We start from the raw sequence: 14698 nt of genomic DNA, 5'->3' as shown, positions 1-14698 counted from the left end.
TTTGTATTCAAAAAGACAAAATAGTTTTATTAAACTTTCCCCCCTCAACAGTTAACAAGAAATTAAACCACATTACTAAAGAACTTACGTAAAACATACAAGTACTCAAAAGAAAAATAATAAAATCTGAATTTATAAATAAAAATAGTTCAGGTTTCAAAATTAACCCATGCTTCAAAGTCGGTCAGAATTCCTTAACTGTGTATGTTACTGCATCAGCTCAACTTTAAAGCTGGACTTGAGCTGATTAGTAATTTCATGATCACGTTTCATAGGTATAAACTGAGGGTGCAGATAGGTACAGCTTTAATATACAAGCCAAATGGCATCTAGGAACTTAATCAAATATACAAGTTTCAGTTCTGCAGCTGTATTACAACTGGACTCACTGAATTTGCATTGCTTGACGAGTTTCATAGTTTGAACCATTTCAAAAACAAGCGAGCTCCCATTCCATAGAAATAGTGCACGTTAAGTTACATTTTAAAATCACACATTTACAAATACCAATTAAACTTTACAACAGTAACTTTAGAAACAGGATATCAAAGTAATTAAAACAGCTGGAATAATTGCTGAGCCAAAGATACTGCAAATTGGAACTTAATCTCATTTTATGGTCTTAATCACTTGCCCAGATAAGCCTTGGTATTTTTCCAACTTGCAATTTAGTTAAAAAAAAAACTTGACAATGTAAGCAAACAGGTAAACAAAAAAAAATTGATAATAATAGTGAATGGAGTCTAACCTCAAATCCTCATGGTGGATTCAGTGTAAGCTTGTGATATGCACAAACAATTTTTGGTAAACAATGCTAAATTACTGTCAATATGTGAAATGTATATTTGATATTTTACGCATTTTATCAATGTATCCCAATGTCCCAGCTTCAATGCACAAGTTTGTTCAAAATACTTGCAGTCAATGGGCAATAAACAAACTGAACTTTATAATTCAGACACTGGTTTTAAAAACTTGTGACAGTAACAGTACATCCAAACATGAATAGACTTAATTTCTCCATTATATCCTTTAATTATAGTGCATCCTGTAGTTAATTTTCCTCATCATCTGTGGAATAGGAATGCCATGTCAATCTCTCTTCATAAAATGCAATCACAACCTGTGGGCACTTAACATTAGCTTCTTTGGACGGGACCAGATCTGCATCATCAGAATCCTTCCTAATGAGGCGGCAAATGAAAAATGTTGAAAATGATTAGGTGCAGAAGAATGCTCAAGGACTGCTTCCATCAGCCTTTGAGGAAGAAATCCAAAAACTGAATACTAAAAAAAATCATGTATTAAAATATGCAACTCCTTCCTTTCAACAGTGACCCTCAACTCCCACCCCACAGTTCAGCTTCTCTCACAAGAGCAAACTTCAAGACCCAATTGGATCTTGTTTCAATGAAAACCCTCTCTTGGTCAAATAAAAGCTAGCTTTTCCAACCTTTCATCATAAAATAACCCCAACCAGTACACATTCCACTCTAAAAAAAATAAGCATACAGAGTGGTACACAATTCTTACTCACTCTCCTTAAGCCTGTTCTTCCATTCACTAAGACAGATCAGGGGTCATATTCAATTACATAACTTCCATCACCATCACATTGAGAAGGTTTCGAAGACTCTCAATGAACTGAAAGCAAACCTCTTCCCTATATTTTTATTTTTTTTTAAATACACACACACACACAAAACAGTGCCAACTATTTTTAATTTGGAGATACAGCACATCAACAGGCCAATAAATAATTTCAGTTTTCTCCTTAAATGGCATAGACCAACTCACAATGCAGTCCTTACCATTTCATGAGAAACATCAATTCGCCACTTGAGTCAGTTGCACCAATAATGCGTTCTGGTTCCAGTCCTCTGGCAAATCCTCTTGGTTGATTGTCATTCTTAGGAGGGAAAAAAAAAGTGTTACACATTTGCAATCCTCATCAACTAAAGTTGTAGAAAATAGAAGTTGCAAAAGACATTATAAAAAGATGGTCCAAAAACAAGCAAATTATCAGAATTGGAGTTGCTGCTCAAAAAAAGCCATTTAGTCGTAAATGAACATAGTAGCCACAGAGATGCATTCAGCTAAAGCCACAATTAAGTTGTGTCTAATTTATAATCTGATATTAGAAATAGAAATTGCCAAAGTTGATTTTCAGAATAGGAATTTAGTTACTATGGCAGTGTATATAATTCAGCCATTTTCACGTTCTCCTATGTACTAATCTTACTCAAGTTAACCGGATTTAAGGCTATGGTTAGATCATCGCTAGTCTTCTGCGGTTCCAGTTTCATCTTGAGCAAGGATATACAGGTCACGCATATGCAATATCAAGCTCTGAAGATCAAATAAGCTATTATATTTTTAAAACACTCAATTCCCTGAACTTTCTAATTGAGCAACTATTTTCACCTCACTTTCAACATTATTCTTTTTTTCCATTTTGCAAAAACCCATACAGATCTTCTCACTTATATTATCACAAATCATATCTAGTGATGGGACATGGTAACTTTAAGCCACTCAATCACTTTCCTCAGATGGTGCTTTACCCTTCCTCAATCCCAGCAAAATTAAATTTCCAGACACCAAGCCTAACTTTACATTTTCTACTTCAATGTTACCTTCTCACCACTTCCTTTGTAAATAAAAACAATGCCACCTATGTTACCATTACCACGAGATATTTTAAGGACAGTCCCATTTCCCCATTCCAACACTTCAGCAGTTTCTCTCCCAAAATGCTGGAGGAACGCAGCAGGCCAGATAGCATCTATGGATAAGAAGTCGACATTTCAGGCCAAGACTCTTCAGAGTCCTGATGAAGGATCTTGGCCTGTGTTGGTGTTGCTTGGATTTCCAGCATCTGCAGATTTTCTCTTGTTTGTCAGCAGTTTCCTTATATTTTGAGGTTCCTTCCATCAAGTTAAATAATGCTGCAACTATTGCACTCCACTGCTAAAAGCAGAGGAATCTAACCCAGGACTAATCCATTTCCAGATCTTCAAAGCATGAAATATAAAATAATTTCATAATTCTTCATTAACGTCTGAGGATATTACAAAGGCAAATACAATTTATCAACTACTCACATCAATTCCTTCTGCTCCTTTCCCCACCATTCAAAGATTGGATCTAATCCATGAGGTTTATGTCTGGATTCCTACTCAGGGTAAAATTTATTTGGAGATACAGCACAGAACAGGCCCTTCCAGTCCACTGAGCAGCACTGCCCAGTAACCCGCTGATTTAACCCTAGGCCAATCACAGGACAATTTACAATGACAAATTAAACAACTAACCGGTAGATCTTTGGACTGTTGAGGAAACTAGAGCACCCACAGGAAACCCATGTGCACATAGGAAGAGTGTAAAAAATTTCTTACAGAAGACACCGGCATTGAACTCCCTTGTCCCGAGCTGTAATAGTGTCTCCTAAACTAATACACTACTGTAGCACCCTATGGGGATGTTGTGTATGAACATCCACTTAATCTTACCCCACTGCCTGGTAACTTATCAATCACATCAACCCTACACAACTGCATTTCCTGGTCTAACACTCTCCTGATAAAAGATTTATCATCTCAACCCTTTAATCACTGACCATTTATTCCGAGATTATGCCAGTGCCCTTGACCAGGCAGCCTTGAATAAGATCTTTTCTAAACTCAAGAAAATACAGATTAATCCTCCCCAACCCCCAATTGTCACTCCTTTACTCCAAGAATCGACTCAATAATGCTATACTGCACTGATTGCAAAACAAGCATTCTTCATTGTTTAAAGATTGAAACAGCAGATAATCATAAATGAGGTCTTGCAGAGCAGGGTGGAAATGCAGAGCAACTTAGAGTGTGCTAACGCTACATAAATTAACAAAACAAACTTATATAACCATATAACAGTTGCAGCACGGAAACAGGCCATCTCGGCCCTTCCAGTCAGTGCCAAATGCTTACTCTCACCTAGTCCCACTGACCCGCACTCAGCCCATAACCCTCTATTCCTTTCCTGTCCATATACCTATCCAATTTTACTTTAAATGGCAATACCGAACCTGCCTCTAACTCTTCTGCTGAAAGCTCGTTCCACACAGCTACCACTCTGAGTAAAGAAATTCCCCCTCCTGTTACCCTTAAACCTTTGCCCCTCAACTCACGTCCTCTTGTCTGAATCTCCCCTACTCTCAATGGAAAAAGCCTATCCACGTCAACTCTATCTATCCCCCTCAATTTTAATTACCTCTATCAAGTCCCCCCTCAACCTTCTACGCTCCAAAGAATAAAGACCTAACTTGTTCAACCTTTCCCTGTAACTTAGGTGCTGAAACCCGGGTAACATTCTAGTAAATCTTCTCTGTACACTCTTTATTTTGTTGACATCTTTCCTATAATTCGGTGACCAGAACTGTACACAATACTACAAATTCGGCCTTACCAATGCTTTGTACAATTTTAACATTACATCCCAACTCCTATACTCAATGCTCTGATTTTATAAAGGCCAACATACCAAAAGCTTTCTTCACCACCCTACCACACGAGATTCCACCTTCAGGAAACTATGCACCATTATTCCTAGATCACTCTGTTCTACATCATGGAAATCTGCCTGATTATTAGTACCCTGCCATTTAAATCTTTTAGACTGGGGTGGTGGTGGTCTCAGCCTGGGGCACGGATCCCTTGCTTAATGGTAATGGTCATTTATAGCAGTTCCTTCATCCGTTCACATGGATAAAATGGCTCTGCATCAACCTCCGAGATCCATTCACTAACTACCCACGCATTTTACCAAATCTATCCCTCTCCACCTACACTGCCTCTAATGATTTCCATCCAACATAGGTAGAGTTTGTGTTCCTGCTTATGCTAGCTGCTTCCACCTTCATTCTCCCCTTCCCCACCTGCCTTTTTGGCATGCCTCAACCTTTTAACCAACTCCATCTCTATCTTGCTCTATCTAGCCATCATCCATCCTCAGTCCAGCAATCACCTAGTTGCCCAAGGCTCACTATTCCCCTTCTTTTTATACTGGCCACCTTCATTCCTGACGCAGGGACTGACCCGAAACATGGACAATTCCTGGTCTACTCCCATCCCCACAGATGCTGCTCGACTCACTGAAGTTCTCCAGCAATCTGCTTGTTGCTCCAGATTCCAGCAACTAGTTTTGTGTTTCAATTCTGCATTAATTTTATTTTAAATGCATTTTTTCAAATACACTACTTGCAACTTTAAAATTTCACCGTAAGTGAGAAATACAGTAAGTTAACAATCCATGTACAACTGCAAGTTCCTTACTGCTAGTTTAGAAAGTCAATCATATTGAATCACAAGGGTCAATGACAACCATGACAAACCCAACACCCTCATTTACCACTACAAATTTAAAATAGTAAAAAAAATAGTTATGGTGTTTGGCAGGTGGTATTAAGAGGCAAATTGGCAGCAGGCTCATAACATAAAATGACACCATCTGCTACATACTTCCCAATTGACTAGGTGGAATGGGGATAAGTAAATGCCTAGGGACCTACATACATCCACACAGAGCAATCTTGTGTACCCGAAATCTAAACACTAGAGACATGGCCAAGGAACACAATTCTTGTTTGTCTTCTTGGGTGAGAAATAGTGAAGTTAAGGAGAGTTTGACAATGAATGCCAAAGATAATTATCCCTTTATAAATAGTAATTACATCAGCTGATTCACTTCTAAAAATATTAATCCAAAAATAATCTCTTACTGGATCTTTTTTCTTTTTTGGCTTGTTTTCTTCACTCTCACTTTCTGAGGCAGATTTTCGTTTGAACCCATCTGTACGCTCCTTGGTGGCCTTCTGGGAATCTAGAAACTCCTGGATCAATTCTGGACAATCCAAATTGTCCTCTGGCTCCCACGTATTGTCAGCACTAAAACAGATTCATATTGGAGTCAAGTAAATACTTAATGAAAATTGCTGAATTCCATTAAACCGACCTAATTTATAACAAAAATAGAAGCAGAGTCTGCAAATCCCACCTATCTTCTCTATGCAAGAGAAACCCATGTTGAATGTGCCCAAGCCAGTTATTCAGAATAAAAATACAAAGGATTCAAAATACTAGAAGTCCAATTTCACTGTACCCGTCAATTGAATTGCATACTTTATCTACATGTACACTGTACATCTAACCTCAGACCAGGGATTCCCAAACCCCTCAGTGAATGGCAGGGGCTTATGGTATAAAAAAAGATTGGGAACCCCTGGTTTAGTCTCTAACCTTGAAGGAGGTACCCCATGAAAGGCTTGTTGAGAAAGTAAGGAGACATGGGATCCAAAGGGACCTTGCTTTGTGGATCCAGAATTGGCTTGCCCACAGAAGGCAAAGAGTCGTTGTAGATGGGTCATATTCTGCAATGGAGGTTGGTGACCAGTGGTGAACATGTTTGGCACAGCATTCTGGGCCGAAGAGCTGTAGATTTTCTATGTTTCTAAAACTAAATTATTAATATGGCAACAGTCAAAAACTATCTAATGCCTTTTAAAAACATGATTTAAACCTAAACAGAATAATTAGTTTACTTTACGAAGTTTAATATATTAACACTAATTATTAAATGCAAGCTCACACAACACATTCCTGGGATAAATGAGAGTTGAACATTGGATCCACACCTGTGGATTTGAAGTGTCTACAATGAACAGCAGACACTAAATTAATGTACCACCAGAGAACTGTAGTAAGTGCACATAGTACAAAATGGCTAACTACTAAACAAGCACAAAATATTACATACACTTGACACCATTAGGGACACCAATCTGATTTAAGTGTTGAACATTTTAAGAATTGAAAGATAGAAAAATACAAAATATGAATCTCAGTTTAACACCAGCACTGTTGCACAAGTGCTGAAACATTTTTTACTTGATGCCCTTTGGGAACAGAATCAAATGTAGGTGTACAAATACACCATTCAATCCAACTAATCCATGTATATTATTATATAGTTAGAGATATCAGTGTGAAACAGGCCCTTGGGCACTAAGCCACACCACCCAGCAACCGACCTTAGTGGGAGGACAATTTTACAATGACCAGTGAACCTACTAACTGGTATGTCTTTGGACTGCAGAAGGAAACTGGAGAACTTGAGGAAACCAAAGTACACATAGGAAAAATGTATTAACTTTCTTACCAAGGACACTGAAATTGAAATCCCAAGCCATAGTAGTGTCACACTAACCTTTGCACACCCATGGATCCCTACACGAGCCTTTTTCCTCATCTAAAACTTTCAGCATTGACCTCTATTCTACCTCCCTCATTTGATTCTCCAACTTTTAATGTATCAATCAAGTTCCACATTCTCATTCAGAAGAACGTTCATAATTCTCCCTCAGCTCTCATGTGATTATTGTACATTGGGAACTTCATTAACAGCACACTTTTTTCTTTTTAAATCTGGTGGTAGTTTTAATTATCGTTTGCTCATCCTTTCCCGAGATCTTAACCCTGACACTTCTCTAAAATGAGCTACAAGCATTCTCTGCATTCTTTCCAGTGCTTTTATATTCTTCTCACATGGCAAACAGAACTGTAGATAGTTCTCAAGGATAGTTTGTCAAGATTTGATACCAGTTTTAACACAATTTAGCTACTTTTAATTCTACTTTTTAAACAAACAGTGAAGCTTTGCCATATTAATTTTCTAAAATGGTCTCAATAACTTGTGGCAATTTTTTTTTTTAAAAGAGACGATGAATTTTTGTTTCTCTATCCAACCCAAACTTTTGCCCTCCAACAAAAGTAACTGCATTTCCCAACCAAAGAGCATTCTTGTATTTGTCTATTTTCTACTTCACATGCCAATTATTTGTTTGTTCAGCAAGATTATTAAATACCTCCTCTGAAGTTTCTCTTGCAATCCACCCTCCAATTTCATATTACTGCATATTTAGAAATTATGGGAATCAGGAATTGGATCCAGAGCTCAGATAACTTAATTACACCATTCTGGCTACATGTATATTGCTAAGCATATTAGAATAAATGTGCAACTCTTTAAAGTGTTACTAGCAGCTTGGTTCATTTCTCTCAGTGCTGTAGAATCTGTCTTCATACAAGAAGGGATTTCACAGCACTATGTACTGCAACATATTATGAAACTATTTCCCCTCAATAATCCAACAACATGAAAGAAATGGACAGTGAATTAAGGCCAAATAACCACAGGCACAACAAAAGTCATCAAATGATTTGGAGATTTTTTAAAACATTAGGTTGGTGCCTGCATTATACCTTAAAATAACACATCAAATTTCATTTTATTTTCAAATTTAAGTTTTGCAGATTGGTAGATTTCAAAAGTCTGCCCATTTCATCATTAGAATACAAAGTCAACTTTCAAACAGAGTAAAAGATTGCCTTCATAGTAAAGTTCCTTACTCTGTGAAACCTTTCCATTTCAAAAGGTATTCAACCCTTCCTTGTACAACTCGTCTGTCTAATACTCTTTCAACAATATATTCTTCAGGCTGAACGTCTTCAGATTTTTTTGTCTTGCTACCTTGTTTTTTCCCCATTTTATCTGAAAAACACAAGAATAAAATGATAAAACACAAAGTATGCTCAAACCTAAATTGCTTAAGAACTTTAACCTAAATTCATCTAAACATTTAAAACATATGTCCTGATACTCTCATTCATCTTACAATCAAATCCAAGCTAAGGTTGGAAATTAGGTCTCAAAAGCATACCAGATTTCTCCATTATGAACTGGAATACTGAGTAGAACATACTTATATTACGGCAGCAACCAACAAGCAGCACAAGAAGCTGTTGAGGTTTCAGCAACATGGCATGGCTATGAACTGACCACAAATCCATGTACAACTAGTTTTAAAAACAAGCACTTACACAAAAGCCAAAGTGCAGGCTTGCAGGAATATTGTAGTTTGCAAAAATGCAAGAATATGGGCATAATGAACTAACCAATTAAGGATTCAAGACCAAGGTGGCTTTGCAATTGGCAAAAAACACACAAGAACACTTGATTTTCATCCAAGTAATTTCTAAATATTATTGATTTGAATATATCTCATAGATTTCATATTAGCTTTTAAGATCAACTCTGCCCTCCAGCTAGCATATGCTTTGTCTATTGTTAATAACTGCAAACCAGGTGATTGGATCATATCTGCACAGATATAAGCATACAGGTTTCCCTAGGAACTGAAACAATCAATTACTCTTTTTCTCCCCTAGTACAGTACAGGAAAATAATCTGTAAAGAGTACAGCAAATGGCCTTTTTAGCAGACACTACTACAAATTTTACAACATATATAAAAATGAGCAGACACAAAGAAAAGTAGTTGAAAATAAGTACAAATGAACATGGAAGTGCTTAATGATGCATCATCTCTACTTGACAAAAAGGTTTCTCCCTATAGGAAGTCAATATTAACAACTGTGAGTGGCACAAAATATTGACCTTCAAAGTGGGAGATGCAATAAACAGGTAGGCCATGAGTATTTTGAAACAAAAAGGGGCTGCCTTCTCAATTTTGTTAAATGTTGCTTTGAAGTCCAAAGAACTTAAGTAAACTGGTTTGCAGACAGCCACCATAATAAAATGTAAATCATTAAGCTATGTAATTTGGAAGATTTAAAATTTAAACCTGCTTGATAAAAAAGCCTGTCTTTAAATGGGACCAAAACTCCTACTGGCTTGGATTATAGTTGGGGGGGGGGGGGGGGGGGCTTGAATCCTGAAGTGTACTGATTTTGTTAACGTATTAAAGCTGATCCTTACTTGACACAAGAGCAGTTAATTAGCACAGTCACATGAACATCAGACCAGTTTAATGCTGATTCTCTCTCCAAATTCGAAAGAAAACTTAATTCTGTTTCCAATAAAATAGTATCAACCTACAACCATTCAAACTGACTTCTCTACTGGTCAGTGGGATTTGAAGAGTTTCTAAATCACTCACCTATCTCTAACAAGCTTGCTGATTTTTTTTTCTAATCTCATTTACACCAAAACACATATACAGCCCAATCAACTTTACTTGATTTTACAAACAACTGCTTTTGATACCACCAATAAACACAGATTCCTCCAAAGCAATTACCACAAAGTTACATGAAAATTTACTGGGCCTTATTCTAACTGGACACAATTTTAAAATCTTTTTTTGAAGACAGCAAACCTTAATTTTACATACTTAAAGAAATTTAATTGAGGAAATTTGAGTATTTTGTGTCAGATTCGCACATCATGAAAAGGTTTCTAAGGGGCATATGATAAAAGATTTAAAAAATGCTATTAAAAAAGCACATTATAAAGTCTGCAATTTTTGTTTTTTGCTTAAAACTGCATAAAGTTGGTTCTGATGTGCCATAAATGCCAGGAACATTTTGTGGGATGAGGTTTTGTTACCAAAGCAGGGGATTGAACTACCACAAAAGTTTGAGGAAACGTGTATTAAAAAATGTGAATTTCCCTCACCGTTTTATTCAAGAATATAAGAAATACAAGGAGGCCATCTATCCCATCAAATCTATGTCTCCATTCACTAAGATCATGGCTGACAAGGCTGTAAACTCAGTTCCATCTACCTTTTTTCCCCATAACCTGTTGTGGAAAAATCTCGTTTTACCACACAAGGTGGCATGCCATTCCTACGTTACTATTTTCCAAACGTTTCCTCAAAGTTCTAACTCAATAATCTTAAATAAAAACAGAAAATACTAGAAACAGAAAGTCAGACAGCATTAGTGAAGGGAGAAACAAAATTTCAGATTCTACTTTCCATCAAGAATGCCCGACCTGCTTAACACTTCAGCATTTTCTTTTTATTTTAGATTTCCAACACCCACAGTATTTTTGGTTTTTGATCAATGCACTAGAAGTAAAACTGATGGGAAAGTAGTACAGAATGTAATCACAATAGATTGTAGTAAATGGATCACAAACTGTCTGGTAGCCTAAAACAAAAACATCATCACCATGGGATTTACTGGTCCATAACCAAGATCAGTTAGGAAATAAGGTGTTCAGCTGAGTTTACTGGGCAAAAATAATTTACATAAGGATACCAGGATCTGAGCTTGGCGAGTTTCATATTTTCATATTTTAGCGACTCATACTGTATACACTTCATTGCAGATCAATTTAACATGTTAGACCAATTATGGTACATAGAACCAACAAAAGATACCAAGAGGCTTGCAGTGCCCTGCAGGTTAAGCAGAGTTTAAAATCAGCATGATACGCTTAGTATCAAATGAAAGTAGTTTTGTATCAAAAAGTTTTTCTGAGCTAGCACAAGTTAAGAGCATTCACTGTTGCTTCTCATCAGAAACCTAGTAAACATTTGTAATTGCTTGTCTGGTTTAGACATTATCTCAAGTCTCTGAAGCAATGACTAACTCACTGCATTAGCACCATTAGACCACAAAACACTTTAAACCCATTACATGAGAATCTAAACTGAAAGCACATTTCAGAGGACAAGTGTTGCGCAGAACAAGGTTTCAAGCAACACCCTTGGGTTAAGGAGAGCATCAGGCCTATTATGCTTGCCGAAATTCATGTTTTATTCTCTAGTGAAGGCCTTTAGGCATATATAATTATCAATGCATGAAATAAAGGCAGTTGCAATATTACCTGTCTCACCAACTGTCAGGCACCAGAAGCATTATTAGCACTACTTTTTGTTTAGCATTGTTAACAAGATGACCAACAACAACAGAAACTCTACAACTTCCTCACCATACCAGACTTGTACAGCCAGAAGCTACTACTACTGTTCATGACAAAACCATGCAACAATGAGTGGGGGGAAAAAACCCAGGAAACTACAATTCATGAAAATGGCTCACTAAATTAATGCACTAAACATACAGCTGGACAAACCAAGTTATTGTTTTGAACATAACCTGTGTTAGATGCAATACCTAAATGCATGGTAAGATACAACCACCTCTGGTTTCAGTCCCCAATAGCTTAACATTAATACCCAAATGCATATCGACATTAAGCAGAACAGAAATATGGTTAGCTACAAGGAGCTTTATAATATAGATTCTACATGAGTAAACACAAAACACAAATTGTCACTTAAGCAAGGGATTAGAGTAGAGCTATATGGCACTTAAACAAGGCTAATTTTTTTTTAAGAGGAGGAAAAAGCAAGTAGAAAAAAGTGCTAGTTTAAATCTTGTGGGATATTTTAAAACAATCCTGTTACCCAGTCATGTAGATCTTGATCTATGACTAACACAAAATACTTTCTACCATTTGACTGCAAAGTTGGGCTAACAAATTTTAAAATCAGGGAAGGGAATAATCTAATTTACCTCCCACCCTTAGTACAAAATTAAAAAGGGTTCCAATACTTCAAACAATTGACTATGTAAATTACTGATCCTAAAGTTAATGCTGTTAGTTAATATAGGTTTCCCATTTTACACATAGAAATTTAAAAAATATTCAATGCATAGACTCAAGCCACAATCTAGGAGTAAAATCCGGCAAGCAAGATAGAATTTCATACCTGGATTTCAGAAACAGAATTAACACTTAACAGTTTAAAACAAAATTACTGTAGATTAATGAGTGAAGAGAGGGACACATACTAAATGCCCCAATTTATCACGTTTGATAAAGGAATCAATGATATAAGATCGTAGCAAGTATATTTAAACTAACAATAAAAATCTAGAGAAATAATTTGAACAAAATTTCCTCATTAGATTTTATTCCCTACTAACTGGGTCATTGTCAAATTCTGGATGGACAGTTGGAATGCTCCCCCCATGTTTAGAAAACCCTTTTATTCACTAAGGTAGCCAAGCAATTTACAAGCCTTTTACCAGCTTCATTACTGGCATTTTAAGGCAAGTTGTCAATCTCATCCAGTCCTCAAAATGGCAGAACTAGATTTCTGAATGGTCAATGAAGCTATGTACACTACCGCACTATTTCTTGCCCTACATAATGCTAGAGATATTAAACCTGATTCCAATAACAGCATGACCTCAGCTTATCATTTTAGGGCCTGGGAGTTTACAAATTTTACTCATCACTCTATATATTGTCAAATTATCACAAACTGTAAAAGGGATATAACATGCTGATGCATTTTCTTTATTATTTTCTTTATTATAAACATGGATTAACTCACTAGTAGAAACAAGGCTAATAGGAGAAAAAAAGGAATCTTCAACCGTAGTCATCTTCTACTGTGTATCCGCCTACTCAAGTCCTAGGAAAAAATAATCAGCAATTGCTCACATATAAATAAATTCAGCATTTCAAACACTTACATTTTGGTGTTATCAAGACAGTAATAGCTTTAAAAAACTTGCTTAAATTCTTTATTTCGTTTAAATTAAGAAGGGATACATAGTGCAAGATGCCAAAGGTGATTACAACTGATTATGGAGCAGCCAACTTCACGTACATTCCAACATACACTAACAGGCCAAACACCAAAATTAAATTAACGAGTTTAATGATTCAACTTGAAGCAGATGCGCATCTAACAACTCAGGCTTTTTTAAAAAAAAAACTCAAGATTGAAACTGAAATGTGCCACACATAGGAAAGTAAACAAAAGAACATTAAACTTTTACTAACTCGTCCACTAAAACAACGTGTTTACAACCATTAGCTAAAAAAGATCCATTCCTACACATTCATTTTTCCCTCGGAAATTATAACCTGAGTTCAGACTAGTTTATCTAAAATGAGTTTGGCTTGAAAGTGCACTAAACTGAATTATACTACGTGGTAAAAATTCACTTTCCCATAACAAACAGTACATCTAAATGACTGAGAATACATAACCTAACGCTTTAAGTAAACATATAGCAAGGTTGTGTTCTTAGTCTGCAAACGAAATTTGTTAACCAATGTTTTTATTACAACACTCGCCCATTACGTACCCAGTTACGCAATAGCTTAATTGTTTTTCTAATTAACCTAACGAAAGTATACATAAAAAGCAACTTAATCAGAACACTTTTAAAAGCATCATTTAACCTAAAGAACAATGCCGCTAAATCAAAGATCAAAGTAATTTTTTTACGACCACCAAGATTAAGACAAGATCACCATCACCCTAATGCAAAGCAGGAAAATGTAAACAAAACTCCTGAGACCACTACAAAAAAAAATACAGGCTGAGTTGATTTTGAAAAATAAAGAAAAATTCTCGGGTTGTAGCCACCGCCCGCCCGGGACACAAACAGAAAACTCAGGGGCCTACACCAGCCGCGTCCACAGATTAAAAACAAGTTTTATTTTATCTGACTACAGGGCCCTAATGGGCACGCCGCAGCAGTGCGGCTTCGGGAGAGGTGGGGGGAGCTCCAGTCCGGCCGCAGCCAGTGGAACTGAGATGGCGGCGAGCTAGCAAGGCCGCCGACACCGCCGCCTGCCTGCTTGCCGGCCGCCCTACCTGCCCCGTCCGCTCTGCTCCTGCTCCAACCTCAGCTCCTGTGTCTCCTCGGCCGCCGCGCTCGTCTCCGCCACTCACTCACTCACTGTCCCGCCAAAACCACGCGCGGCCGCAGAGCGCACGCGCAGCCTGGCGCCGGCGGCCCCTCTCGGCTTTTTAAATTTTAAAAATGCAATCCACGACGAAAAGACGCCTGTCCTCAAGAGACAGGGTCGACTGTGGC

At 37.1% G+C, this 14698-nt stretch overlaps 1 protein-coding gene across 4 annotated transcripts; it reads right to left on the bottom strand.

Annotated features, from left to right (window-relative positions):
* Positions 1 to 14627, bottom strand: LOC140713843 (chromobox protein homolog 3-like). 4 transcript variants are annotated; one of them, XM_073024424.1, is made up of 6 exons: positions 14506 to 14627; positions 13198 to 13278; positions 8451 to 8592; positions 5765 to 5930; positions 1812 to 1909; positions 1 to 1184 (listed from the first exon to the last, which is right to left on the bottom strand). In XM_073024424.1, the coding sequence occupies exons 2-6, from the start codon at positions 13247 to 13249 to the stop codon at positions 1055 to 1057; spliced, it is 588 nt and encodes a 195-aa protein (XP_072880525.1). In that variant the 5' UTR covers positions 13250 to 13278; positions 14506 to 14627; the 3' UTR covers positions 1 to 1054. The 4 variants fall into 4 exon arrangements, with proteins under 4 accessions (XP_072880525.1, XP_072880523.1, XP_072880526.1 ...); XM_073024422.1 differs by having other exon boundaries at positions 14476 to 14609; XM_073024425.1 differs by lacking the exon at positions 13198 to 13278 and having other exon boundaries at positions 14476 to 14586.
* Between the last annotated feature and the right edge of the window lie 71 nt (positions 14628 to 14698).

Source organism: Hemitrygon akajei, chromosome 20 (genome assembly GCF_048418815.1).
Source record: "Hemitrygon akajei chromosome 20, sHemAka1.3, whole genome shotgun sequence".
In the NCBI taxonomy this organism is placed as follows: domain Eukaryota; kingdom Metazoa; phylum Chordata; class Chondrichthyes; order Myliobatiformes; family Dasyatidae; genus Hemitrygon; species Hemitrygon akajei.
Note: the sequence above shows the minus strand (reverse complement) of the source record. Positions and strands in the feature narration are given on the sequence as shown.

Bases quoted from the DNA above. Each gene is read 5' to 3' on its own strand.
- LOC140713843 (XM_073024424.1), bottom strand. From the start codon at position 13,249: ATGACTACGGTTGAAGATTCCTTTTTTTCTCCTATTAGCCTTGTTTCT. The intron at 8,593-13,197 runs GTGAGTTAATCC...TGTGTTTTTCAG, and splicing joins TATTAGCCTTGTTTCTACTA to ATAAAATGGGGAAAAAACAA. The intron at 1,185-1,811 runs GTAAGGACTGCA...CCGCCTCATTAG, and splicing joins TTGATGTTTCTCATGAAATG to GAAGGATTCTGATGATGCAG.